General features: G+C 38.6%; 2 protein-coding genes across 7 annotated transcripts; both read right to left on the reverse strand.

Moving 5' to 3' along the window:
- Positions 1 to 1766: 1766 nt before the first annotated feature.
- On the reverse strand, positions 1767 to 7400 carry LOC106915229 (MOB kinase activator 2). Its single transcript, XM_014982697.2, has 5 exons — positions 6925 to 7400; positions 4304 to 4443; positions 4125 to 4221; positions 3210 to 3334; positions 1767 to 3120 (listed from the first exon to the last, which is right to left on the reverse strand). Exons 1-5 carry the CDS (start codon positions 7005 to 7007, stop codon positions 2882 to 2884), a joined length of 684 nt encoding a protein of 227 aa, XP_014838183.2. The 5' UTR covers positions 7008 to 7400; the 3' UTR covers positions 1767 to 2881.
- On the reverse strand, positions 7259 to 25536 carry ppp6r2b (protein phosphatase 6, regulatory subunit 2b). Of its 6 annotated transcripts, none has more exons than XM_088006293.1 (25): positions 24964 to 25536; positions 22325 to 22462; positions 22055 to 22210; positions 21850 to 21948; positions 21388 to 21574; positions 20327 to 20464; positions 20181 to 20246; positions 19916 to 20028; positions 19731 to 19844; positions 19453 to 19573; positions 19188 to 19349; positions 18379 to 18612; positions 18202 to 18266; positions 18007 to 18122; positions 17837 to 17922; positions 17685 to 17762; positions 17505 to 17602; positions 17365 to 17422; positions 17111 to 17232; positions 16541 to 16686; positions 16293 to 16449; positions 15825 to 15907; positions 14321 to 14531; positions 13053 to 13187; positions 7259 to 12168 (listed from the first exon to the last, which is right to left on the reverse strand). In XM_088006293.1, exons 3-25 carry the CDS (start codon positions 22180 to 22182, stop codon positions 12135 to 12137), a joined length of 2751 nt encoding a protein of 916 aa, XP_087862419.1. In that variant the 5' UTR covers positions 22183 to 22210; positions 22325 to 22462; positions 24964 to 25536; the 3' UTR covers positions 7259 to 12134. The 6 variants fall into 6 exon arrangements, with proteins under 6 accessions (XP_087862419.1, XP_087862417.1, XP_014854278.2 ...); XM_088006291.1 differs by having other exon boundaries at positions 16541 to 16713; positions 22325 to 22395; positions 24964 to 25491; XM_014998792.2 differs by having other exon boundaries at positions 16541 to 16713; positions 24964 to 25491.
- Positions 25537 to 26320: the final 784 nt, after the last annotated feature.

A 26320-nucleotide genomic window follows, 5' to 3' on the forward strand; every position in this document is an offset into this window, starting at 1 on the left:
CACAGATGAGGACATCAGAATCTGAGTCTAATTAAAGGACTCTTCTGTATTTTTGAGGTGGCTTCAGTTCTTAATTAAAGGACTGTACGGTGAGAGCGCTCCTGTCTGTGACTCAGCAGTTTGCGGTATTAAAGTCTGAGCTCAGTTTGCAGCCTCGACTCAGTCCAGCATGTGCATTAACACATCTTCAACCTGCCTAGAGAACAAGCCTCGGAGTGTGTGTGACTGCAGGTGTGTGCGGTCACACAAACTCCAGGCAGCCCACATGTACCCTCTCTCCCTCTCCGAGTCCTTTGGAGATAAAACACCTCAGTTTTCATTACTTGTGTCTGCTCGACAACTCAGACTGAAATCACAGACTGTGCTTTAGATATCTCTGTTCGCTCCATTTTTAATTTAACCTTTTCACTGTTTTTGTCCTGATTTCCTTCTGATGCCTATAATACCAGCGACGTTTTACCCCTAAGATAGGATGAAAAAGAAACTTAATAAATTAAAGCCATGTGGATTTTGCTTAACCCCTGCATCACCACAGCAACTCTGAAAATAATATTTTAATAAATAGACAAAACTATGAACAACTCTGACCACTAGTTGCTGCTAAAGTGCCTCTGATGCGATGATTTTTGTGGACTATAAACCAGCCATAAGCCACCATGTAGGCTGTAATGTGTTGTGTGTTTAAAATCATCATGACTAATGTAAATAAGGGGTTGAAACATGAATCTTTATGTCATTAATCAATATAATGTGTTACACTTAACCATTTGAGTTACAAGACCGATCGACTTGTGACCAATGGCTAAAAGAAATGCTCTGTATGTCACATCATATTTATATCTCAGAGAAACAGAAAGTCATGTCACTAAAAGTTAACAGAAATTCTGGTTGCTCTGATTGTTGGGGGTACTAATTGTTGTGCATCTGGAAACTTTGTGGGGAAAAAAAAAATTAAAAATGTGATTTTTTTTCTAACTTAAATTGATGGTAGGCCAGCTGCTAAACAAAAATATGACTGCTTGGTTTAATTTATCCATTTCAGCGATGACTCGTTTTGGAGGTTACAGCTGCATGGTTTTGGTCGCCCCTAAGTGGTAATATAAGGAATTACAAGATGATCAGCTAAAAGATGTGCAAACTCTTGTCTTTTATTGTTAAAAGAGGACTCATGCTGCTCATGTTCACCTTTTTGCAATATTTTTTTTTAACTTTCCACGTGTTTGAAAGTGTTGTGATTAAAAAATATATTGTTAGAAAAGAAAACTGATGCATTTCTATTGGTCGGATGATCAACTGCAAGAGTTATATGTAAAAACAAACAAAAAACACCATAGTTACAACTAAAATTGTTATACTGTTAGAAATGGCTACGTTACATTTTTAAAAAGGCTGCGGTAAATTAATTAAAAATACTAAAATTATAATATCCCTGGTAGTATTGCACAGCTTACAACACTGATGTAATAACATTGTAAAGGGTCGTTTGGAATGAAGTATTAGTTAATACACTTAGTGGCCTCTTTACTAGGTATACTTCGTTGTTACTCATTTTCCCTTTATAACTGATTTACATCTTCATGGTACAAATTCAACAAGGTGCAACAATTATCAAGAAATTGCAGCAGACTTGTCAGCTGCGCATTCATAATGTGAAATTTCCATTTCACCATTCTCCAAATCTACTGGGTTAAGAGATCTGGTGACTGAGAACCTCAACGGAGTACAGTGAACTTAAGCTTTTCTTTCTTTGATATGATGACAATAACTTGTTTCCAGAAATAACATTTCTTTTATTTTGCATTCATACAAAGTATTTTTTTCATAAACTCAATTCATGCAAGGAATCAACATCTTACCTGTGGCAAACAGTTACAGTCTATGAATAACGATTTACCACAGATAAGATATACAACTTAAATGTATTTAACTTACAGTTATGCTTATAAAGTTTATTTTGCAAGATAACTAAGAAACAACATATTTTTTCAAAATCCTTATTTTTTTAGTGGCACAGACGGGTTAAAAATATGCATGGTGGTCATAAATAATTTCTTTAAGCTCCATCACAAAAGAGAAAAAAAATTGTTGAAAAAGTTGGTAAGGGCTTGAAAGATTCCCCACACTGTGGGGCAATAAAGGAATTTCTATTTTATTTTATGGGATCTTGGTAATGAATCAGGGTTGGATACTGAAATGTCTCAATAAACCTAGGATAAAGTGGTTTGTGCAGTTACATAAAAGATGGATGGCACCACTTTGCATTGTTTTTATGCTAAAATCCAAAATCTGAAATTAAAGAAACAAAAAGGGAGCAGAAAAAAAAAATCAGGTATCCTCCAGTTTACAACACCAAACTGTTATAAGTCCAGAATTTCATATAAGAATTTCTTTTAATAAAAAGCATTCAGTCGCTCATCATGTCACAATCTTTTCTCACAAATCTTTATACAAAGACTGAGCAAAATCTTAATCTGCAGAGATGAACGTTTATAGGAACTACATCCACACCTCACTCTTGTGCGGACCTCAAAAATCCTAGTGCAGCAACATCTCCATTTGGCTGGCTAAGATTAACTCTTGAAATAACATTTAAGTTGAATCTTACATGAAAGAAGGTATGGATGACGACAATAAAATGAACAGTTATGCTAAAAACCAACATGCAATATAGATTTAATGATAAAAAAACATACAATAACTGAATAACTGAGCTCCCAACTGGAAGCATAACTCTCATATCATCTTGGCATTTTACATCTTCCAGACTTGTCTTAAAAAAAAAAAAAATCTAAGCTATGACATATTGGAGTTCTACAAAGAAGAGTCTGATATTACAGACTGAAACCAATAAATAAGCAACAGTAGGGAAAATCTGAGCGTTTCATCCGTGCCGCTCCAGAGCGGTAATAAGGTCCTGCAAAGGCTTCATGTCTTCAGGCTCCAGGAGCGAGTGCTGCTGGCAGAAAAGAGTCAGGTGGGAGAAAAGAGTGTTGAGGTGTGGGTGCAGGTCCAGAGCGAGGACCTCGCTGTAGTGAGACCAGTAAATGTGAGCCAAGGTCCTTAAAAGCAGCAGGAAGACCTTCTGGACAAGGAAGATGAATCCCGTCGGAAACGTTGCACCTGAAGTAAAGAAAAGAAGCAGCGATTTTTAAGTTCCAGCTGGATGAAGACGTGTGGCAGAGCAACATAAAGATGTCAGTGCGAGCTACCTGCTTTAGTGGGGAACACGTCTTCGTCAGTCAGAAGCTCTTGAATGTACGACATGGCGTAGTCAAAGTAAAGTGGAGCAGAGCATTTCAGTTTCCTGCCGTGGTCATCGGTCCAAAAGTAGACCCTGGAAAAGGGAACAAAGACCCTCATGAGGAAGTGACATATTGAGTCAGATGTCTCCTTCTTCCCATCGAAATGATGCTAAGCTACACAATATATTGAATCACAGCATCTAAATACTCCATTCAGTTCAGACGACTGCTGTCTGAACTGAAGACCTCTAAATCCAGGCATTATTGGTTTGTTCCCTAGATCACGTTTCAAGTGTTGTTTTTGGACAATTAGACAAGTTAATGTTAAATTGATTAAAACACTGGGGGTTGCTTTGTTGTGATTAAAGTTCATCCTGTAAGAGCTTACAGAACTTTTTGCTGGATACCTTTTTGTAAACCATTTTCTTCTGGTCATTTTATACGCACATGGCTCATTATTCTGTCCCCAGAGAATATTCACAACCACTACAAACAACATGTTGGAGCCGCTAGGCGCTAACATCTTTAACTCTCTGGTATTTAAATAAATGCTGTTCAATCGTAATGAGAACAAGGTAGAATGCTTCACACCTTCTGATTCTTCGAAAGAATCAAACATTCACTTTAAGCAAAAATAGACATACTATAAAGGGAAGGATATTCCCTTTATCTGTATAGCTACAGTTTAAGATGCATTTCAAAATGTTTTTTTTTTCTTCCTTAATTTGTTACCATACTTCATAGCTAATTATTTCTACTCTTGTGTTATTTTGCCCTTAAAACCTCTAGAATTGGAACATAACTATCTTTGTATGCGCCTTATCATGTAATTTTCACCTTTAGCCGCCCGGCATGGCTGCAGTGTAATGCTCAGCAACTTACATGTTGCCTGGTCCACAGGCAGTTGGGCAGGTGCTGGGAGTGCAGAACTCTGACAGAGCGCTGGAGAACAGGTTTATGTGCTTGAAAAAAGCCACAGCTGAAACACAACAGACATGAATACCAGTAGCCATGTTTTTCCTGGTTTCTATTGTGGAACACAAACATCAGCTGATACTCACTGTTGCTGGCCAGCCACTCTGCTTTGTCCATGCCAGGCGGCAATGATATGAGGGCAAACATGTTGGCGTCTGTGATCCTCTGGCAAGCGTTTTGCCGCTGCAGATACGGGCACTCCTCCTGGTTATTGTTGTTGATTCCGCTTGGGAAGACAGCATAAAGTTAATGAAGCGAAGGAACAAAATTAGAAAGGCTGCAGAATGGGGAAATACAGCCCCGTAAAACAACCAATGGGCCTGGTGGATTAATTATTCCTACTGCAGTTTGGAGATAATGCTCTCGTCCGTCTTGAGCCTTTTGTTGCTGGCTCACACATCAGGAAAAACATAAAAAATACTGCAAAAACAGCAATACTTCAGCAGTTAATGCAATAAAGCCAATCAAATCAGGGCTGCGGTAATTACTGCTAATGAGGCCGACTGCTGCAGTGGTCAAGGCTGCAGAGAAAACAAGTGGACGGGGTAAAGCTGTGAGGCTTTGCACCATGCACCGCTTCCCAGTTACATGTGTCGAGGATGATATTGGGACATGTTTGGAGTGACTGCAGGGAATGCTTTATGCAAATGCCAACGTATTCTGGAAAGTCAAACATGGCAACGTGATTTGACTATTTAAAACAGGGTGATAGGTTTGAGTGCTCTGTTGAAAGTCAACACTTTTCCCTGAAACATTAGTGGGGAATTTAAGTATTTAAAAAAAATTTTATTTTATTTTATTTTTTTGACCAACAATAATCCAAAAAAGTGTGTCTCAAACTCAGATTGGATGCAGAGCATCTGTAAATTACAATTTGAAGTCATGTCACAGATTAAATGGATTTAAGGCTGAACTTTGACTGGAGCATTCTAATATAAGGACAGGTTTTTGGAATGCATGATTTCTGATTATCTTGCAACTGATTTCCTCACCAGAGGTCTCTTTGCAGTTGCATTACACTCATTTTCAGACAATAAATGAGCAGCGAGATCTCAAAAACAGATGTTTTTCTCAATTTTCCAGGTTTTAGGTATTTTACATTCATATTGACATAACATTAAAATTCACCACTAAATTGTCGGAGATATTTCTGCAGTGGGCAGGGCTGAAATAAATGTATTTGCCAACTGAAAACAAGTAACAAAGGAAGGGTAGTGAAAAGGAGATGTGGCATAAGAAAAGGAAAGAAATCACAATAGGGAGAGAAGAAACACAAGGTTAGGGAGGAATGAAACAAAGGACAAAAATAAGGATGCAAGGAGTGAAATAACAGGAGGACGCGCGCAAGGAAGACAGGAAGGAATCACAGGAAAAACACACAAAAGGATAATAAGGGAAGTAGGATGAAAGGAAATGAGACAGAGACATTAAGAATGAAAGGAGGCCCACCACAACAAGACCTACTAAAGGCAACAAGATGGGTAGGAAGAACAATAGCAGGAAGAATGGAGTATAGTAGGAAGAAATAAAATATAGAAAAGGAGGGAAACAGAAACTATCTACCAGTAACATTCCTAGACTATATAGGAGCCCTGAATTATGTTTAATTAAGTGACTCCTGTTAGCAATTTATTTAAGTTCAATTTATTTAAAGGTATCAAAGTAATGGTGGCTAAATAAATACAATACTACATTTTCTGATTTTAATTGTAAAAAAAAAGTGTTTTTAGTCTTTCCTCCACTTCACAATAATACATTGTGTTGGTCTCTTCCATCAAATCCTTCAAAAGTATATTGAAGATCTGTGGTTGTAAAGTGACAAAACGTGGGAAAAGTTCAGCTTAAAAACTTTAGTATTTCTAAAGTACAGCGAACAACGCAGCTGCCATGCAGTTTTCAAACGTCCACACACGCAGCAGCTGAAGGTTTACACAGAGTGACCTTGCCTATTCTGATAAGGAAAAGACTGTTCTCTGGATGAGGTTTCACTCCTCCCTCCCTCCGGTCCGGTGTAAATATGTGTGAGAGAGAGGTGGCTGGGGAGAGACAATTTGTTTAATGGTTTGAACAGGAGGTCTTTGTCTAAAAAGGTACAAGCACTGGGGTGAACAGCGACAGCGAAGAATGTAAACATTTGTTATGCGCGGCACAGTAGCACAAATCCAGGCCAAACTCCTCTAATGTCCACAGGAACTTCTTATACTAACATCCTGCTCTTCTGCAGCTTCACGGCATTAACTCAATTACCAGCCTCTTGGCAGCGCACACAAGCACAATGAACCCGGAGGCCATTCGTAGCGTTATGTTTGTGTGTAAACAGACTTGCTTTTGGCCATCTGGTCACCTTTCCGTCAGCCGTGGGGCTGAAGTTAATGTTCTTCAGCATAGGTGGTAAGCTGGAAAATTAGGAGCAATCATCTTCTCACCAACATGTGTTACTGGTGTAAGAGAAACCCACAATCACTGATGGCATCACACAAATATGTAACACACAAACACGCGCACACACACAGACATTTAGTTTTTGTCTGGAGGGCATTCCTCTGAACCATGTGTAGTCGGGTTTCTGTAATAGTTTCAGTTTGTTCAACATTTGGATTCATTAGAGAAGACCAAGACGACAGCAGAAAGAGAAAGAGAGAGAACGCAAGAAATGACATTTATTTAAATGCAAACCAAGAAGAAGGTAAGAGGAAATGCAACTTACAGTTTCTCATTGTGGATGTCAGACGGATGAGGAGTCTTGGTGTCCACCTTTGTAGCCGAGGGGTAACTGTGGCAGCCCCCCATGGCGTAAAGCTAAGAGCAGAGCTGTTTGCTGAGCCAGCCCCACTTTTCCATCCCAAACACACTAACCCACACACTTCTGCACACTGTGGGCAGGATACGTAAAGTCCAGCTCCAACACAAACATACCTCAGTAGCTTTGCAAACAGGCTCACAAAACTCTCACACACTCCAAATAAATCCCTTCTTCAAGATGTTTCCCAAATTACAGTTGGAGTTCAGGCAAAATGACACTTTCCAGCTGTCTCTTTCAGTTGTTTTTTTCTTTTTTTTTTGCTCCACTTCTCCAGTGTCAGTGTGTTTATGTCTCCTTTGTCTGGAGTCCCACACCCAGCAGGCTCCTCCTTCTCTCCTCTCTCCGTTCGAAGCAGACAGGCAGGTTTCTCTACAACCCATAAAAGTACAAAACAACTCCGCCTTCCTCCCCTTCCTTCCCACCCACTCGCTTCACATGAGCGGACGCTTCACAGATGGAACAGCCAGGTACAGATGACAAACTAATGGTGCAAAAGTTTTGCCAAAAAAAAAAAAAAAAATCTTTGGAAAACTGCGGGAGAGAAGGAGAGGGTAAAGAAGCAGCGGGGGAAGCTGGATGTGGGATTGGTATATTTGCGAGAGTTATGTAGGAATGCGATGACAAGCAGTGGAATGGAGACACACACCCGCGAATGATATCTAGATAAGATTACAAGATGAAAATAGCTAATACGAGACGTGCAGGAGCACAGGAAAGGGGTCTGAAGCACAGCTTGAAATAAATGAGAGGCAGCTTTATGATGGAGATGATATGAGGGTGTAGCACAAATGTGGATGAGACGCAACCTAATCCACCTGAACCTGATGTAAACAAGAACATGGGAGTCCTGTTCTCCACATCCTGGCTTTATTTGTTTTGTGAATGAGACAACAGGCCCCGAGTGGTGAGCGAGACAAACAGACGCTCAAGTTTCTTCCTTTTTTTTTTGACATGTTTATTAGGTTCATATCTGAATGTACAGGCTAAATAGACGACAGGTAACAGACACGATACTCCCAAAGGAAAATAAAGAAGAAAAGAAAAACCCCACCAGCATCAGTTCACTCTACAAAAAAAAGGCATTTAAACAACACAGCTGTCTTTGCCAACACTTTCCCCAACATATACACGCACGCACACACACACACACACACACAGATTCAAAAATAAGCTAGAGTGCGAGAAAAACTCTAAAATGGCCTCCAACTATATAATGCCTTGCAAAAGTGTTCATATTTCTTGAACTTTTATCATGCTGTAAAAATCTGAAAACCATAGAAGGCATTGGTTCTCATCCTCCTTTACTTTTTTCCAACTTGTAAACTGCGAGACGTCAACTATTAGTTGCAAACTCAACAAATGCTGCCTTAAAGAAAGCCACTGTTAAAAGTCTTGCTTCTTGTTTGCCACATGCCATAAAGGGCACACAGCAAACATGAGGAGAGGAAAAAAGCTGAACTCATAGGCCAATATGCAAAACCGTGTGATAGAAAACTGTCACTGAACACAACATCACCATCTTAAACTATGGTGGTGGCAGTGTCATGCTGTGTGGATGTTTGCCTTTCTTGGGAACAGAAAAGTTGGTCAAAGGAAATAAGAAGATGGATGAATGTAAATACACTTTTTGGGGGAGATGAAGACTTGAAACGGAGGCGGATGTTTGTTTTCCAACAGGATAACAACTCAAGACATAAAGCAAAAGATCTTTATGTTTAGACCTAAATAAAACTGAGAAACAGTGGCTAGACTTGAAATTTGTTGAGGGAAAAAAGGACAAGAAATTCAGTCAATAGATTTGCAAAGCTAGAAGAGACATACCCCCCCAAAAACAAAAGCTGTAATGGAAGCAAAAAGTAGTTCTGCAAAGTAAAGATTCAGATGCGCTGAATGTAAATGAACTCCACAATTTTCAGATTTTTCTTAGCTAAAAGAACAGAAAGCATAATTTTCCTTCTGCTTTACATGTATTCAACAAATTCATCTGTCATGAAATCCAAGTAAAATACACTAATGTTTGTAAAACGTGCTAATGAAAAAGATCAGTGGGTATGAATACTTTGCAAGGCACTGTTTATACTAGATCATGGATTTAAAGATTTAGATTTTTTTTTTTAATTAAATTTTAGGACATGAACCCACGGAGGTAAATGAGGCTAATGTGCAAATTTAATGGCACTCAAAATCGAACCATATCCTACCACATTGCAACATACCCGTTATACTCCAACACATACAAACACTTTGGGTCCGACGTGGTTTTTAACTTTGATTAAAGAAGGTTTGGAATATTCCGACCCTGTACACAGCTATTTGCCTTTAACCCTGACATGACGCAAACCTCAATTTCTGAGAACTTCAAACAGCCCAAATGTCCTGGACAGATGAAAGTGAAAAGTTGTAATTGAAGTCGATTCTTCAAATACTTTCTTTTTGACTCAGTCTATACGCTTCTTCTGCTCTTAACGATACCGTATGACTTTGGCGGGAGGGAGAGGGGAACGAAGAGGGAGGATCAAGAAGAGGTTGCGTTTGATAAATCTAGATGTGTAAGACCACTGCAAGAAAGCAGATATGAGGCTCAGCTATGCCACTGGAGGGAAGACGCACTTTGGCAGAGAGCAATGAAGGAAAAAACTAAACAAAACAAACAAAAAAAAACTACAGTATCTACATGGTTTGCTTTTTCAAGTCCAACTCCCCCTGCCTCTTTGAGCAGGGAATAACAAGGTGGCACCTCAAGTACAACTCAGGCAAGTCCCTTAAAAAAAGTGTTTTTTTTTCCAAAAATAAATATAGCAATCACTCAGGAGACATGTATGCAATTAAAGTCAACTCCTACCCTGAGAAAGAGGAAAAAAAAAAAACTGAATGGATTATTCTGGTTTATAACGACTCAGGTCAAGTTTTTGTATTAATTTTATAAAGTTTTTATCAAGCACTGGACTGGAGCTCATCTTAAAATAACTGTTTTTGAGATAAAAGATTTAGACTAAGACACCCCTAGTTCTCTTGATCGAGGAATCATTTTATGTATGCGATTGATCAAAAACATGTTACACTCGTAAGGCTTTCAAGAAACTTAAACCTCTACTCCCTGTCACTTTGCTTCATTATCAATTCAAATTTCTATTTTGAACAGACGCATTGAAATTTCGTCCTTTTATACTGCAACTGTGTATCAGAAATTACTACTCATGTATTTAAGCCATGGCAAATAAGTTTACTTTTTGTTGTAAGTTTTTGGAAGAAATATTTGGATAAGTGAGAAAAATATGTTCAAATCTCATCAGTTTATGAAAACTTACTCAACTCCGTTGTATTTTTTTAAACTTTTTTTTTGGTTACTCATTGGCCACCAATGATTACTGATTACGATGCATGATGAAAGAAAAACAAAAATAAAAATTATTTTGAACTATAAAATCTTTTTCCTTGCTGTAGACTATTTTAAGTTGCGAGTTGTTAAAAGGGATTCAAGACACCCAGCGATGGGAATGAAGCGAAGGCAATATTTCATTACAAAATGTCTAACTGGCAAAGATCAAAACCTTATTTTTAGTAAAGTAGCCAAAAAAAAAAAAAAAAAATTTAACTGGGGAAAGTCAGTTCAAATAACACTTTTTGTTGTTTTCGAGTTCCGAATAACTCATTTTCCACTCTATATAAATCTTTCAAGTGAAAAGTTAAAGCAAATGTTTCACTCTGAGAAATGATAATGGAAAAAAAACAACAAAAAAACAAACTTGAGTTGTAAGTAACCAGAATCATCTTTTATGTAACATTTTTGCGGAAGACATCCTGCAGACTACCGACATGCATTCACATCATGCTCGGTCCTATGCTTCTATATAGGAAGCAAGTAGCAAAGAAACAGGAACTGATGCTGGCCCGTCAACAAAAAACAGACGTCATTATTGCCTTTCAACAGAACACACACACATAAATACACTCGCGCACACTGCAACCTGCAAAACAACCTCATTTCCATACACCGGATTTATTCCAAAAATAGATATAATAATGTTTATATATAATGTTTACATTTATGTTACGTTTACATAATACCAAGTATAGCCACAACCTAATACAGGTTCAAAATTCACAATATTACATTGAAACACCTCTGAAGGGTGGCATGAACAGGTATGTGCACATCATCACCATGTGTTCTTTTTTTGTTTGGCTTTTCTTTTTTTTTTTTTTTTTTTTTTTTGCATGTGTTAGTGGATATGGTTGTTGATACATGTGTGTATGGAACTGTGTGTAAGTGTGTGTTACACAGGTGTGCTTTCTTTGTATCTGCATACCTCTTCCTTAAACCTGAGATTACGCTCCGTAACAGACAGAGCTCGACACACACACACAAACACATGGCTACAGACACATGTATGCAAAGCGCGCGCACGCACGCACACGCACACACACACACACACACACACACATTTCTAAATTATGGGTTTTTCAGAAGTGAATCGTGATTCTCTCAAAATCCAATACTTTAAATGCAAAGACCATTTGTTTCTCAAGTGATTACAGCTAATGAAAACAGACTGAGAACAATTGAAGCAGCAAAAAAAAAAAAAATTTCTTATAATAAAATGTCTGCGTTTAATTTTCTAAAGTCAGAGGTGGTGAAATTGGCAACTAGCCAAGCATCTTGGCTGATTATTACAAATGTAGCTCTCATTACTAAAGTGTAAACAGTCAAATCCTGTGCTACAAAAAAAAACAAAAAAAAAAAAACAATCATTGTGGCTTGATTTCAAGAGCAACAAATAGACAGATCCAAATAATCTAAGATTCTGAGTTAAAAGAAGTTGAATTTGGCTGCCTGACACAATGAAATGCTCTACAGTACCCAGGTCGCCTCCTCGAAGCTTTTTAGTTGTAATTATGTCATGAAGGCGCATTCGAGACATCAATACTACCCATGGGTGGATGTCTACTTTCCAGCATCAGTGCTGTTTGATCCCAGAACAGACGATCTTTATTCACTTACATGTCTTCAGACAACAAAAGGGCTTTGGGGTTCTGCTAACCGGAAGCAAAAAAAGGGGGCATGGCTGCGCGTTGAACAAAAAAAGTGGGAAAAGTGGGCCTGTGCTGCGGTGCTAGGCCGGTCCATTAGCAGGGGACTGCATCTCTCTGTAACGCAAAAAGCAGAGAGAACATGAATTTGAAGATATTTTTTCTAATGTGCTGCTGGCTTACAACATGTCAGTTCCTAAAAAGAAACATTTAAACTGCTGAAACTTTGCACCGACAAGAAGAGGGGAAAAAAATGAATGAAATTTTATTTATTTATTTATAAAATAAATTAAATTTATTTATTTTGATAACTTAAGCTTTTGCTTTTGAAAAGGCCATGTTATAAGCACAGTAATTTCTCCTTTATGGTAAGCAAAATGCAGCCAAGAAATGTGGCCAGACCGAAGTGATTAAATTACACACAATAATTCATCCATTAAGACAAACAATTACCGATTATGGAACTATGCACCACTCCTGTTTCTGAAGGACTGTGTTCCCACAGATCGGTGCATTGCTGAGTTTCACTGAGCAGCACAAATTGTTTTGCACAACATGGTAGAAGATGGTTTCAAACAGAGAGGACGGCTGCTGCCGTGACCACAGACTTGGTGTAGATGCTGATAAAATGCTAAAAGCTTTCATTAGACATAGGCATTCATAGAGCATATTGTTCATATTTATTCCAGTTGATAAATACCTCAAAGCCGAATTTCCAACATCAGGACAAAGCACAAATCAGGACTCAAGTCTATGAACTGATTTTTTTTTTTTAATTAATTTAACTGATTGTTTTTTTTTAATTATTACTGTGTTAATGTTTTTAATAGCCTATCAAGAAGAGACAAGGATGAGTCAGGTTGACATACCACCACATCGAGATAAAGCTGACTGGCATGACAGACAGACAGCGGCTCTACTCCTGCATTTAACAGAATGTAACCTTGTGTTTGTTGATCTCACCTCTCCCTGAGAAATATGTATAAAGAGCAAACACTCACTGTTTGACATCGGCCGACTGGTTGGTTGGACTGGCGGCAACTGTGCTAGAGCCGTTTCCATGTTTCTTTTCTTTTTCATCTTCTTTGTCTTTTTCCTTGATTGATAGTCCATCTATAGGCACCTTATCTCCTTCACTGAAAAACAACAAAACAATGTGTAGGTGAAATAAAAAAAAAAAAAAAAAAAAATCAAAACACTGTCAAGAAAGTCTCTTGTACATAGATTGTTTTACTTTTTTCCCCTCGTCTTACAGTGATGCAAGAAAGTATTAATATCTCCTAATCTTTTTAGATGGATGCATGTGTCTTTGAAGGTTTGCTACACTGCTTGGATTGAGATTTTGTAAAATGTAAAAAAAAAAAAAAAAAAACAAACCAAAAAACATGTAATTTCTTTTGATTCACAATAATGCACTATTTTGTTAGCCTATCACATAAAATACATCAAGGTTTGCAATTGTGATCTTAAAAAATGTGGAAAAGCTTAAGGGTTATGAATGCATTTATCATCTTCTCTGGGCATTTGTCTCTAATGTGCTCATAGCAACCCACTAAAGTGATTCTGCAACACACACAGGGCTCAAAATAATCAGTCAGCTAGGAGAGGGTGTGTGTTGATGTTCTTTAGTTTAAAGTAGCATCTAATGAATTGTAGCATGCTCTTTGGTGCACTGTTAGTCATTTCCTAATGAACCAATCTGTTAGAAGGTCAATCAACTGAAATGGTGGCACTTTGCTGATAGCATGCTATCTGACAGACTGTTAGTTGAATGCAGCTCTACACAAAAAACACAAAGTTCATAAATCGAATACAATCTCATAATCTGTTCCAGCAGTAAGCTTCATGTTCTGGAGAAATCCTCAAATAAGAAGTGTCCTGGATAAAAAGTCGTAGGTTAGTGCATGTTCTGTGTGAGTTAGAATTAACAAGAATGCCAAAATGGAAATATCACTCCACGTCCTGGGAAATGCAACGAGCAAATAAGAGCATTTTAAATCCATCAGGACGACATTCCATACGTCGCACAGGCACCTACAGTACAACATACCGTTTGAATGCCGGTCGGAAAACTCTGGAACGAAGGGGACACGAGAAAGGAGGGGACACAAGGTAGGAGAATGATAACAGGGAGGATGAAGAGGTAAAAATTGTGAAGAAAAGAAATTTTAGAATAGAGGGCAAAAAAGTCTCTGGGTGGAAAACAGCAAGACAAGGTGGACACACCAGACAGAGCAGCTGCTTGTTCTCTGTGCATGAGAATGAGTACCTTGTGAAGACTGCCCTCTCATTTTTGGCATCCACAGTCAGCCGGATAGTCTCCTTCCCTGCACCTGTGGTGATGGTCTCCGTGGTGACCGTCTCACTGGAAGTGGACTCTGTCTTTCCTTCCTCTTCATCGCTGTCTGAGCTGCTGGAGGAGGAACTGTCCGATGCCACAAGAGGAGCTTTTCTTGCCACACAAGCACTCCACACACATGCTGCGAAGGAAAGACAAAAAAAAAAAAAAAAAAAAAAGTCTGTCTTAAACTAAGATTGTCATTTAAAACAAAACACAAAAAAACATAGTTAACATAATTCAGATAAAACTACATGGCATCAACCAATGCATGGCATCCACATGCTTCATCATGTTGTAAAACCAGAGTGGTTTATCGCTCCTTAAGGATGGTTTCATCTTTCTTTCATGAAAGTAAACATTTGTCAATCTCTAGACCTTTGGCCACAACTGCAGAGTAAGAGCAGGTTTTCGGAGCATGTAGCAACCAGTAAAGCGCTGCTGAAGTTTCTTAATATCATGCATTGGTGCAGTGGTTCCCAAACTTTTTCTCCTGGGCCCCCTAGTGGTTTCCAAACTATTTCTGGGCCCCCCCCCCCATGGGATACAAACCGCTGTCTGGTTGAACGATGTGTGTGAGCGAAGGGGGTGGGGGGTGGATTCTTAGAGACCCCCCAACCCCCAAAAAAGGGGGTGGGGGTCTGCCGGGGCAGAGTATACTCCAGATGAACAAGGGGGGGAATCAACTTTTGGGGGGGCAAAATGAATTGTAGCTGAACATAGACAACAACACCAGTAGCCTACAAGCTACTTGTTAACAAGCTTAAGGTGCTGTTTTGATATTAGCTAGTCATCTTTTAGCTAACATTACCTGCATCCAACAGCTTTACTCAACAGTCGGTTAGTTTGGGGGGAAAACTGTGAAAAGTTCTTTGCGTTTTGCTGGTTTGCTGCCATAATTCTAACACACCTGCGTAGCTCTGCACAGCAGCAGGTCTCATTCACTGCTGCACAGGTGGAAACCTAGCGCGAGCGTAGCGCTCATGTTGCGTTTAAAGGCGGCTCGGAAAAACAGGTTACCACATGTTAACAACGGATTAAACAGTTTTAACTGCTGATAAAAGTGACAGAGGACACAGATATGGGAAGTGTGGAAGCCCCTATTGTATCAAATTGACAGAGGAATAACAGAGAGTTGGCCATTCTAAGGTAAAAACCCAGCGCATACGGCGTTAATGTTTTTTTTTTTTTTTTTTTCATCCAGACGGCTTCCCGTGCCCCCCCTAGGGGGTGCGCCCCACAATTTGGGAACCTCTGCATTGGTGTATGCATGACGCTATGTGGTTGTGCAGATGGTTCTTAAGATGTTGTAATGCTGGAGCCAGTAAGTGCATAGCCACATGCATAGTTGTAAAAAGTGCTGCACATGCCAGGTACCTGTCAGGGATTATATAACTCAATTTATCATTTGAACAGCCATTCTGCATCAACTCACGGTTGGGGTTTGGTTTGGTGCCGTCTGAACCGCTGAGGTCCGAGTCCACAGGAGAGCTGCATCTGGGGCCCGTTTCAGAGCTGCTGGACATTTAATCATCAAACATAAAAGCTTAACTCACATGCATAACTCAGACAAAATTTAAAAGTCAGAGTTAATTTGTGTCCTTCATAACCTTGTTGAAGTGCATATATTTGTAAAGGAAAGTAATTTTTTTAACAGCAAAATTTTCTCAATACCATCAGTTATCACTAATGTGAGGGAACTAATATTACTGGTGTCAGTTTGTGATATCGCAAAAAGATAGTTGAAATTAGATTATTCTATCTAACCAAAATTAATGACATACAATATTTTTTCAGAATTAAAGGCTAAGGTAAAATTAATAATTCAGTACAGGTGACAAGCAAAATGAAGGCATTTTAAAAAAAAATTACTCCAACTATATTTTAAACTAAGAAAACTCACCAACAGAAAGGCTGAAAATCTGTGAACTTGGCCCACCCTTTATCTTCCGTCTCTGTTGCAGCTGGCTGGGAGACCGGAGCGTCCCAGGGGGAAAACGCTGCTCCAGCCGCAGGAGCTGTGGAGTTCACCTCTCCAAAGTCTGCAACCCAGTCAGAACCTGATAAAAAAAAAAAAAAAAAGAGTAAAAGACACTAACTCTGATACTATCTTACACTGTACAAATGTTGCAACATGAACATATATCTTACTTGGAGGTGCACCTGTCTGGCCCTGGCTTGAAAACGGATCAAATTCGTCTTTATTGTCTTCCTCCTCAGAATCAGAGTCTGCAGGTCTGTCAGGAGCGTCGGTGCTGGAAGCTGCTGTCCTCTCACACGTCTGACTGGCTGCTTGGCTTTGGGAGGAAGGGGAGCCACCGAACCTTATCAAAAACAAAACTATACCACTTTAATATGTCTATGCAAGCTAATACAGAAATTTCATATTTAGAATAAAGCATTTGAAGGTTTTCCCATTTTTTTCTAAGTTTACGACAACAAGCTTCAATGTATTTTGAGGGAATTTTATGTGATTTATCGCCACAAAATAGCAAATAAGGGGAGTCAAAAAACTATGCAAGTTTTTTTTATTTTTTTATCTTTGTTTGCAAATATAAATTTAGAATCAGTTTTCTACCACACAGAGTTTTGCATCTTTTTTTTCTTCCACTCCAAATTTATACACATCTTATTTAACCATTATAAAACACTATGATGTTTGTGACTAAGGGAATGCAAATATCAAGCATTGTACTGAAATTAATAGAGGATTCTGTCAACCTGTTTCTTGACTTTGTTTGTGCTGCATAGTTGATTTCTTTTTCCTCCCATATGTCTTCTTCATCATCATCAAAAGGCTGAATCCTTTCTTTAGAACAGGCCTCAAACACAGCTGTGTTGGCCTGCAAAAAATAGGGCTACATTTTCAATACAGTATCAGGAGTAAGTATTCTCTTTGATCCCAAGAAGTTTGGAGAAAAAAAAAAAAAAAAGCAAGAAAGATCAAAAGGTATGAACGATATAAATACACTCACGGTGTCATGGCCTGCATCAATGTTGATATTGATCTCAGCAATCCGGTCAAACGTTGCACTGAAATGAAAAAGAATCACCCAGTCAGCACAGAAACTACTGAGCTGATTGGAGCAAAGAGGACAGGCGTCAGTTCATTTACCCAATGTTGTCGTCATGATCCGTGAACTCATCGTCATTAAAGCCAAACTGATCTACAAAGTTAGCCGTCATCTGCTGGATCTGATAGTCTGAAAAGGCCTTAAAGACAAAACCGCAACAGTCAGAGCACAATGGATTATGCAACAAAACCAGATTATTTAGTCAGCTCATTCATGTATACCTGCTGCATTGTCAGCTCTTTAGGGAAGGGGCTCTCCATGTCATCCTCTGAAGAAGATCGAGGGTTTCCGGTTCCGACCTAAACGCATCAACATGGATAATTTAACTTTCTGCATTTGAATAAAAACACCTACTACATACTGTCGAACTTACCAGGTCTATGGTGTTTTTTCTATTGGTTTCTGACAGTGTGTGTTCCACAAAGGTTTCCCAGCGCCCTCTGTAGTCCTCTGGCAGCTCTGCATCCAACAGAACAAATAATTTTAACATTTCTGCGTGAATGTGTACAATTAAAGCTTTGTTTGCATTACTATCAATCGTACCTGCGATAAGGTTACTGATTTGAGTGTGAACTGGGCCTTTTTCCAGGTTGTGCACCACAGTGTTGGCAATCCTTGTCAAATGTCCCATGTATCCTCTTCTCATGCCGCCTTCTGACCTGACCGAACACATTATACTTTTAAATCTGGTTTTATGCTCATGATGCAAAATTTGATTACGACGCCAAAGGTCCTTACTGGATTTTATCATTCTCCTCCCAAGCCTCCAGAATCCTCTCGATAAGGTGGCAATGTTGGAACAACTTTCAAGAGAAAGAAACATTTAGGTAATAAAACTCAAAAAAAAAAAAAAGAAAAAAAAAAGGTCATGTCATGTAGGTTGACTAAAAGATATCTGGAAACAAAGAGACTTACATGAGTCACCATTAAGTTGTGGGCAGAGTTGTCGGAGGTGACTGAAGGTTCAGAGGTTGGGGATTCACTTGTATTCTGCTCTTGAGGTGCGTCTGGAGAAGGCTTGGACTTATCCTGGGAACTGAAGCCGGTCTGCAGTCTCATTTCATGGGCACACGGCCGGACGATGGCAGCAACACAAAGCTCCGCTTGAAGGTGCAGGAAGTTGTTCCAGTTGTACTTAAAGAATAAGTCCTGAAAATGGCAGACATTTTACACATTACAAAAACACCTGCCTTTGTTTAATTATACTTTTTAATATATTAACACAACAAAATAATTCTCGACATTTTTTTTTAATTAACTGAATCATTTCTATTTAAATTGTCACAGACACATATTAATTCATTGATACAAAGTATTTAACTGTGACACGTTTGAACCATGATGCTGAAGTCATAACATTCTGCCCAATAAGCACCTAAAAACTACCACTAAATTCATGAATTGTTAAGTCCATAGTTCTTGTTTGGGTCTAAATATCAAAAGAACAACAAATACGTGTTTTTTCTTTAATATATATATATATATAAACATTAGTCTAAATGTGATAATCATGTAATTTAGAAGGAACAGGGATAATTGTAGGTTTTCTGTTTTAAACAAAAACAATCAGATCAGGTACTTTTATTAAAAATGTTTATGTATAAGTCATGAAGTTGTTAAAGCCTCATGTTTTTACTGGAGGTCATCCAACTGCAAGACTCTCCTAGCAGCTCATGCGTAATCTCCACAATTTGAGGATACTGTGCAACTACAGTGTGTCTCACCAGAAGGAGATCCATGGTATTGAGCCTGCAGAGCTCCTGAGCTACGACTGCATGGCTGGCAGAGCTGGTGTAAAGCAGAGAGGCCACGAGTCTGGCCACATGCAGGCGTGTGTTCCCCAGCGGTTCCTCCAGCACACCCAGAGTAGTCAGCATGGGATCTCGCTATAAAATCCATAAACGGCAGAGACTTTCAGATCCTATACATGGCGTGAATGTTTTTGGTTACCTGAATGACCTATGAATGATCTTTTCTGTGTTTCTGTACCTTAGGTGGTTCCAGAAGTAGCTGGTGAAAGTGAATTAGGTGTGGTTGAATAGCCAACAAAATGCTGCTGTTAATGGTGTAACTTCTCTCAAACCCCTGAGCATCCATGACACCATCCACCCTGTCATAAAAACGGAAGTTTAAACAGATTTATAAATGAAAACAAAATAAAAATGGTGCATAAAACACAGATGAAACAATCAGTAGAGATCGATTAAAGTATAAGTAATCATTTGAAAATATGTGAAAATGCTTAAAATGAAATCAGAGTCTCTTACACAGGCCTACGGATCTCCAACAGGGTCAGAAGAACTTGAATCCCACTGACAATGCAGCTTTCAGCCCTCTCTCCTGAAAACATATTCTGAAGCAGCTGCTCGACACACTCCTGCCTGTAAAGACACACCGAAGCATGTTATCATCTCCACAATCAGGTCGGCGAGAGGAAAAGTCTGCGACTTACGATTCCAGCACAGCGAGCAGCGGGTCAGGCTGGGAAATCTCTTGCAGCTGACTGGCCTGATCTCTGCTGAGACGAATGATGTCACACAGTGTCTGAGAAGCGTTTGTCTGCCTCTGTGTAGAAAAAGAACAAAAAGAGAAAGAAGGGAAAAAAAACGAGGCAAAGATATTAGCCTTTTAACATTTTTCTGTCCTAAAAAACAATTTTAACTTTTATTTAAAAAAAAAAAAAAAAAAAAAACCAACAAAAAACTTTTCTCATCTACCTCTTCATCTCTCTCAGGGTGAATGAGCTCTATGAGTCTCTGGGCCAGTTTCTGTTCATTCAACCACTAAAAGGGGCAAATATTACAATGAATGACACAGCAGAGAATATTTGGATTAAAAACATTAAACAGGAAGCTTTGCTTACAGTGAGGGTCTCGAGCCGAAGTGGAGGTGGCTCCACACAGCTGATAAGGCGTAGCAGCACATCCATCATGGCAGACGTATCTATATGTTTCAGGACCAATGAAAGGAATCCTTCCTTTTTTCGCAGGAAACTGATGACCTGCACAGCACAGACATCGAACAAACTGATGTGACAACGTTTTGATGACGTACAGATGTGCAGAGTTGCTCTAAGCACATAAAAAGTGAACACGCTGCATTAGAGCTGCATTTTCAAGAAACGCACAACGGTGCAGTTGTAAAAGCCTTTGAAAAAAAAAATGCTACTTGAGAACCTAATACACTAGAACAAAGTATTGCATGATTGCAAGTTGGCAGGAAAAATCTATATAGTTTTAATTTTTTTCCCCCAAACTGTACTAAGCGTTTAAATTTAGCACCAGCTACAAGAAAGCTTGTCAGAGCTTAACAAAAAAACCTTAGCTTAGACGTGCAAAGTTGCAAGCGACATATCCAAAATGACTTCCAGCACTACTGCAGCAAAAAAATGTTTCAGCCAGGTATTGCTCCAGGGGAGCTGAATACACATGGAAAGCACTTTTATTTGTAAACCATGTATTCACATAACTTTGAAGTTATGAGTGACTTGGTCTATCTTATAAAATCTTAAGATATAAGGAAGTGTGTGGTTGTAAATGTGCCAAGATGTGAAAAGGTTTTACAGCCAATGCAGTAAACAGTGATTTCTAAAGTAAATTTATTCATGTAAACACAAGTCTCCATGTGAAATACGACTTTTTTTTTCAACAGTTTCTTTAGGAATGTTTTACTTGTTGGAACTGCTGGATAATTTAACCAAGCAAATCTTGGCTTTTAGAATGACAAAATAATTTGAAGGCTGGCCAATCTGGATGTTCACATTTCAACAGCGGCAAAACTTGAAAGCCATCGCAGGTGACGCTTAATCTCCCTGTGAGCATTTTCATTTAAATCCAATCTGAATTCAATCACAGGGACACAGAATGTAGCCATCTCTGTCTATGATTATCTGCATTATTGTTGCAGTAGGCGTGTGTGTATTACCTGCTCAGTCTTCCGTGCTATTAGATTCCCAATTGTCTTGCTGAAGAAGGAGGCCAGGAGGGGGTTAAGCGGGGACGGCTGCTCCAGGAAAGCATACAGGTTTTCCAGCAGAGGCTCCTCATTTCCAAGCTTATCATTGATCACCCCTACATCACATGTCAGCAGCTCACATGCTATGTTTGGATACCTGAAAAAATGTTTTCAATAAAATCAATCAAGACAAAATCAATCAGAAATGAGTGCTAATGTTGAGCACTTTAGTGCACAAGGTATGCTTAAATAAATATGACTTTGATTAATTTGAACTATTTTGCCTTCTTAAATGCATGTGAAAAGTTTAGTTGTGATATTTTTTTTTATTCAACCCTAATAAACTCTAGGATAAAGAGGCAAGTAAGTAATCCATTACTGTGTAAAGCCAGAAAAACTTTGCTTTTCCCTGCTTCACATGAAAACACTCACTTGAAGCGTTTGGTCTCTTCTGCGCCAGCAGGGGGTTCTGTTGTAATCAAACGAACTAGCTCTTGCATGCATTGGTCCTGGCAGAAGAACTGGAGGAGTCTGTGAATCCATCACAGAACAATATGCTCAAGACAGCAGAGGCAGAGACTGTCGGCTTAAAAGTCACTTTAGAGTGCTAATGCGTATAGGGGATCAATAAATATACCTCCTGTTTTGGGCCTTGCACTCCTGCAGCACGTCTTCCTCGTCCATGAGCTCAGTGAGGGTGACATCCTCCTTGTCTAGCAAAGCCTCCAGATGAGAGGATGTGTGCAAGTCAAACTTCCAAAACATTGTTGGCGTTAGCAGATCTAAAATTTGGCTGCCGAACAGAGAGGGATGAGGTACAAAGCTTAGGAACATAGATTATTGGCAAGCACAAAGTCCCGCACTTGAATACATTTTAGAAACAAACAAATGGTATAAATTGTCTTACAGATGAACAAGGAGGAGCTCTCACTAAACAGCCATCTGCCTTATGATCAGAGCCCGGTCATCAATCGACATCTGCAGATTCACACACTCAAGTCACTCAGCAGCAGCAAACACACAAGCCCAGGAAACTGCCTTTGACCTGGTGAGGAAAGGGAATTTAGAAGACAGGAAATAAAGTCAGAAAGATATTCTCTCTGTCTTTAAGCTGAACCAAGGCTGAGCATTCTTCTGAGGGAGGAGCAGGAAGCACTGATTCTGCAACTGAACTATCAGTGCCTACTTGTGTATTAATATCATAGTTTACTTTGAGGTTTCTCTGAAGACCCATCAGCAAACGTCAACTGGCTTCAAGACTGATAGAGATGGTTACTGAGAACTCTTGGAAGAAAACAAGAGAGGTCAGATAAAAATCTGAATTAGGGAGAAGACTCACTTATTCACCTCGTGGGATTGATCTTAATAAAACTGACAAGAACTTGGTACCTTTTACAACCACAAGAATTTTACAACCACAAATAGCCAACACCTTTAAATGCAATCATCAGAGATGTCTACTACATACAAACTGAGGCTTAAAACAACTATCTAAGGCTGTATTTGCCTTTAGGCAACAATAAAAACAGAGCTACATAGATAATAACGTATAGAATTATAATTCTGTTATGTGGCAAGCAGCATGGAAGAAGTGAGCTTTTTTTGTTTTACAAAATCAAACATGTATTCTCAACTAGTTAAGTTGCAAATAGCTAACCCTTTCAAACACAAGATTTTATCTTGCTGCATTTGAGCCAGAGCTCTGACGATGTGGATGGAAGACCTGAAATAAAAAGCTGACAATGACAACCATCAACCTTTGAGCCGAGACAAAAACGCTCTTATTTATATTTGAATTTCTCATCTAAATGGTTTCTGTGCATATTCATCCAGTTGTAAAATTAGTTTACAACTTTAAATAGTCATAATTTTCCAGCACAGTAATGAGAAGCTGGTAGAGTAGGCAAAAAATTGTGCTCAAGTAGTAAGGTTACTTCAAAAATATTATTATTCAAGCATAAGAAGAAAAGAAAAAAACAAGTAAAACTCCAAGTAATACTGTTGTAAATGTAACTCATTACTACTCACCTTTGACTACAGCACAGAATCCAGTCTGATGTCATTATGCTTTAACTTACCAAAACAACGTCTCTCTTTCTGGCTGAAGAGCGACTGAATTTATTTTTTCTCTCTGTGTCTAGCTGATGTTGACTGCAACAGTGGTGAAATAGGAAGAAGGCACACACACTTTGGGATAAACTAATCAGATTTGGCTAAATCTATGTCTGTCTGCCTGTTGACCTTTTTTGTTGAAGTAGCAGATGATCCCCAAGTGCTGTAAGAAACTGTTGGGAAGAACATAATCCTTATGGACTTTATTAACCAAACTATATAAATTTTTGTTGTTTTATAACAAATGATTGAAGATCTACTGAAGATCTATTTTAACTCATAAAACATCAACATGTTTTACAAGTCTAGTGTAATCCTGTGATGTAACAATGAAGGTCATGTCAGAGAGAAAGATGATGTCCAAGTAAAGGACAATATGCGTTATCTGAATGATGTACTGGCCACGCACAGTCTGAGCTTGTTGATTGTTGAGCAAAGGACTGATTCTGCCTTGATGCACTACATAAGAAAATCCTCCCTACATGTAGCCATCAGAGCATATACCTCCTCAAAATCATCACAAACACAGACTGTCACATGATGATAATGCTTTTTGCAAAGTATTGCAAACTTAAACAGAATACCGAGTAGTTTTGCTTCTATTTGAATTTGATCCCATTTTTATTCTACAACAATGTGTTTAAGAATTTGCATTAAAATAAACATTTAATCTGCCACAAACGGATGCACTCTAAAGAACTCTTGATTAGTTGCTTAATGTGATGTCATTGTTGTTTTATGAGTGTAATTTTTAGCCAACAAGTTCCAAATAAATACCAAAACAAATAGTAAAACTGACCATCCCATGTTGTTCTATATGAAAAAACAGCCTGGTTGATTTTACTTATAGCTTGGTAGTTTTAACAAGTGTGTCTGTGATCTGATATGAGAAATAGAGCTTTTCCCAAAGGTGCAAAAGGCATTTTTAAATGAAGCTAAAACGAGAAAAAGCCGGACCGTGGTCAGCTTTCGGAGGCCTTTCAAGCACACTGAATGCAGCTGTAAACTGTTAAGCATTCCCTGAAATATTTAACTAAATCTGAGTAACAACAATATCAGGGAAAATGTTCCTCAGCTAATCATACAACTTATCTTTTTCAGTGTGACCCATCGTTTAGCCCCGGTGTCTTTTCACACTTACCGTTCGTGCACATAATAAAGTAGCCCGCTAGCACAGCCTCCTTCGCTCTGCCGACGCTGCAAACTAATTTAATACGGTGGAGACATGGTGCATTTAGATCCTCAGCTAAGATAGAGCTGTTATTTATCACAGCTGCGGGCTACAGTGTGTTGTGAGACAACGTCCTCCTCGTTCAGACCTAGCTTCAGTGTCTTCCTCCGCCAAGTTAACGCAGCGGGGTAGCTCGAACAGTCTTGTTTTTTTTTTGTTTATATAGCGGACGCTGTTTCTTCCGAAACGCAACCGGTTCTTACCTCTGTATCATCTTTTCACCGGTCGTTATATGCAGGGCTGAACAACAGGAATTGGCGACTTCGGCTGTCAGATGACTGTAAGGCCCATAGCAGCCTGTAAACTGCGTTGTTAGCCTAACATCCTACTACCCCTTTCCTGGCTGCAATGTCATTTACACTCCGTTACACGGCGGCTGAGCAGCCAAGAGGATGTGTTGACACACGGCGGCCAGAAAAGCGAAGCAGAAAAGCTGTTTGAAATTTAAAAATGGCGACTGACTAAGATGTCATCAAATGGTTGGCTGTAAATCAACTGTGTAAACATAAGTGTATTTTATTATTACTATTATTTTTTTTTTATATCTCCAGAGGCGTTGCTAGTAGCTAAGTGCATCGGAGAACGCCCCCTTCCTTTTTTAAGCAGCAATGCAGAAAAAAAAAAAAAAAACAACAAACAAAAAGTAAACAAACGATTAAACTTTGAAATAAGTAGTTATACTTATAATCAGAAACCAAACCATTAATTAAAAACAAAATAGAAATTGGTGCACTGGTGGCACAATGATAACGTAGACAATTAATTCAGAATGATGCATTTGGTCAACACTTTTAGGAGTCCTAAAGCCATCTTTACTGCAAATAAACCTTATGACGATTTTGAAGATCAAGTTTTTGCACTCTTGCTCACACCTGAGTTTTTAATGCTTTCTTTGAGTTAATATATGAAAATAACGAGCTTAAGCATATCTGCACTTTCTTTAGCAGTCAGTCTACTTGATCTCTGTTACCATTTCCCATCATCTCCAGTGCTTTTGATATTAACACTGGAAAAAAATAAGTTCATAATTTTGTATCAGGGCAAACATGAATTGTATTTCTTTTGCTATTTATGCTATTTACAATTTAAAAAAAATGTCTGAACATTTGATCTTCATGCACAATAATCTAAAATCTAGCCAAAGGTGTGTGTTTTTTTTTAGATTGTAACATGTTTCACAATGAAAACCTACATTTATATTGAAGGACTGGGCTTATATTTTTACTCCAGTTTACAATTCAGTCCTTGCTCAGTGTTCATTGTCTTCAGCCTCATCTGGTTAATATCAAGTTTTTGTCTATACATAACAATGAAAAGAGTGTTACTTCAACCACAGATTTCAATTAACAACTTGCCACAACTTTATTTTGAGTCATGTAGATATTAAATGAGAGAAATTAACATTTTGTTTCTCTTGCATCACTACTTTGACAAAACATAAAGTTAGATAATTTGGGAAATATTCTATGACTGTGGTTTAGCTATAAGGGATATTTTTAACAACACAACCTTTGATAGGTTTCCAAAAACTACTTTTTTCCAGTTTATCTTGATAAGTAA

Source organism: Poecilia mexicana, unplaced genomic scaffold (genome assembly GCF_051168715.1).
Source record: "Poecilia mexicana isolate PSO_F unplaced genomic scaffold, ASM5116871v1 scaffold_6, whole genome shotgun sequence".
NCBI classification, from domain to species: domain Eukaryota; kingdom Metazoa; phylum Chordata; class Actinopteri; order Cyprinodontiformes; family Poeciliidae; genus Poecilia; species Poecilia mexicana.

Excerpts from the sequence above, each read along its gene's own strand:
- ppp6r2b (XM_088006291.1), bottom strand. The coding sequence starts at position 22,182 with ATGTTTTGGAAGTTTGACTTGCACACATCCTCTCATCTGGAGGCTTTG. Across the intron at positions 21,949-22,054 it reads TGCAAGGCCCAAAACAGGAG|ACTCCTCCAGTTCTTCTGCC; the intron begins GTATATTTATTG and ends ATGGATTCACAG. Across the intron at positions 18,613-19,187 it reads ATACCATGGATCTCCTTCTG|GACTTATTCTTTAAGTACAA; the intron begins GTGAGACACACT and ends TGCCATTTTCAG.
- LOC106915229 (XM_014982697.2), bottom strand. The coding sequence starts at position 7,007 with ATGGGGGGCTGCCACAGTTACCCCTCGGCTACAAAGGTGGACACCAAG. Across the intron at positions 4,444-6,924 it reads GACATCCACAATGAGAAACT|CGGAATCAACAACAATAACC; the intron begins GTAAGTTGCATT and ends TGTCTTCCCAAG. Across the intron at positions 4,222-4,303 it reads AGAGTGGCTGGCCAGCAACA|CTGTGGCTTTTTTCAAGCAC; the intron begins GTGAGTATCAGC and ends GTTGTGTTTCAG.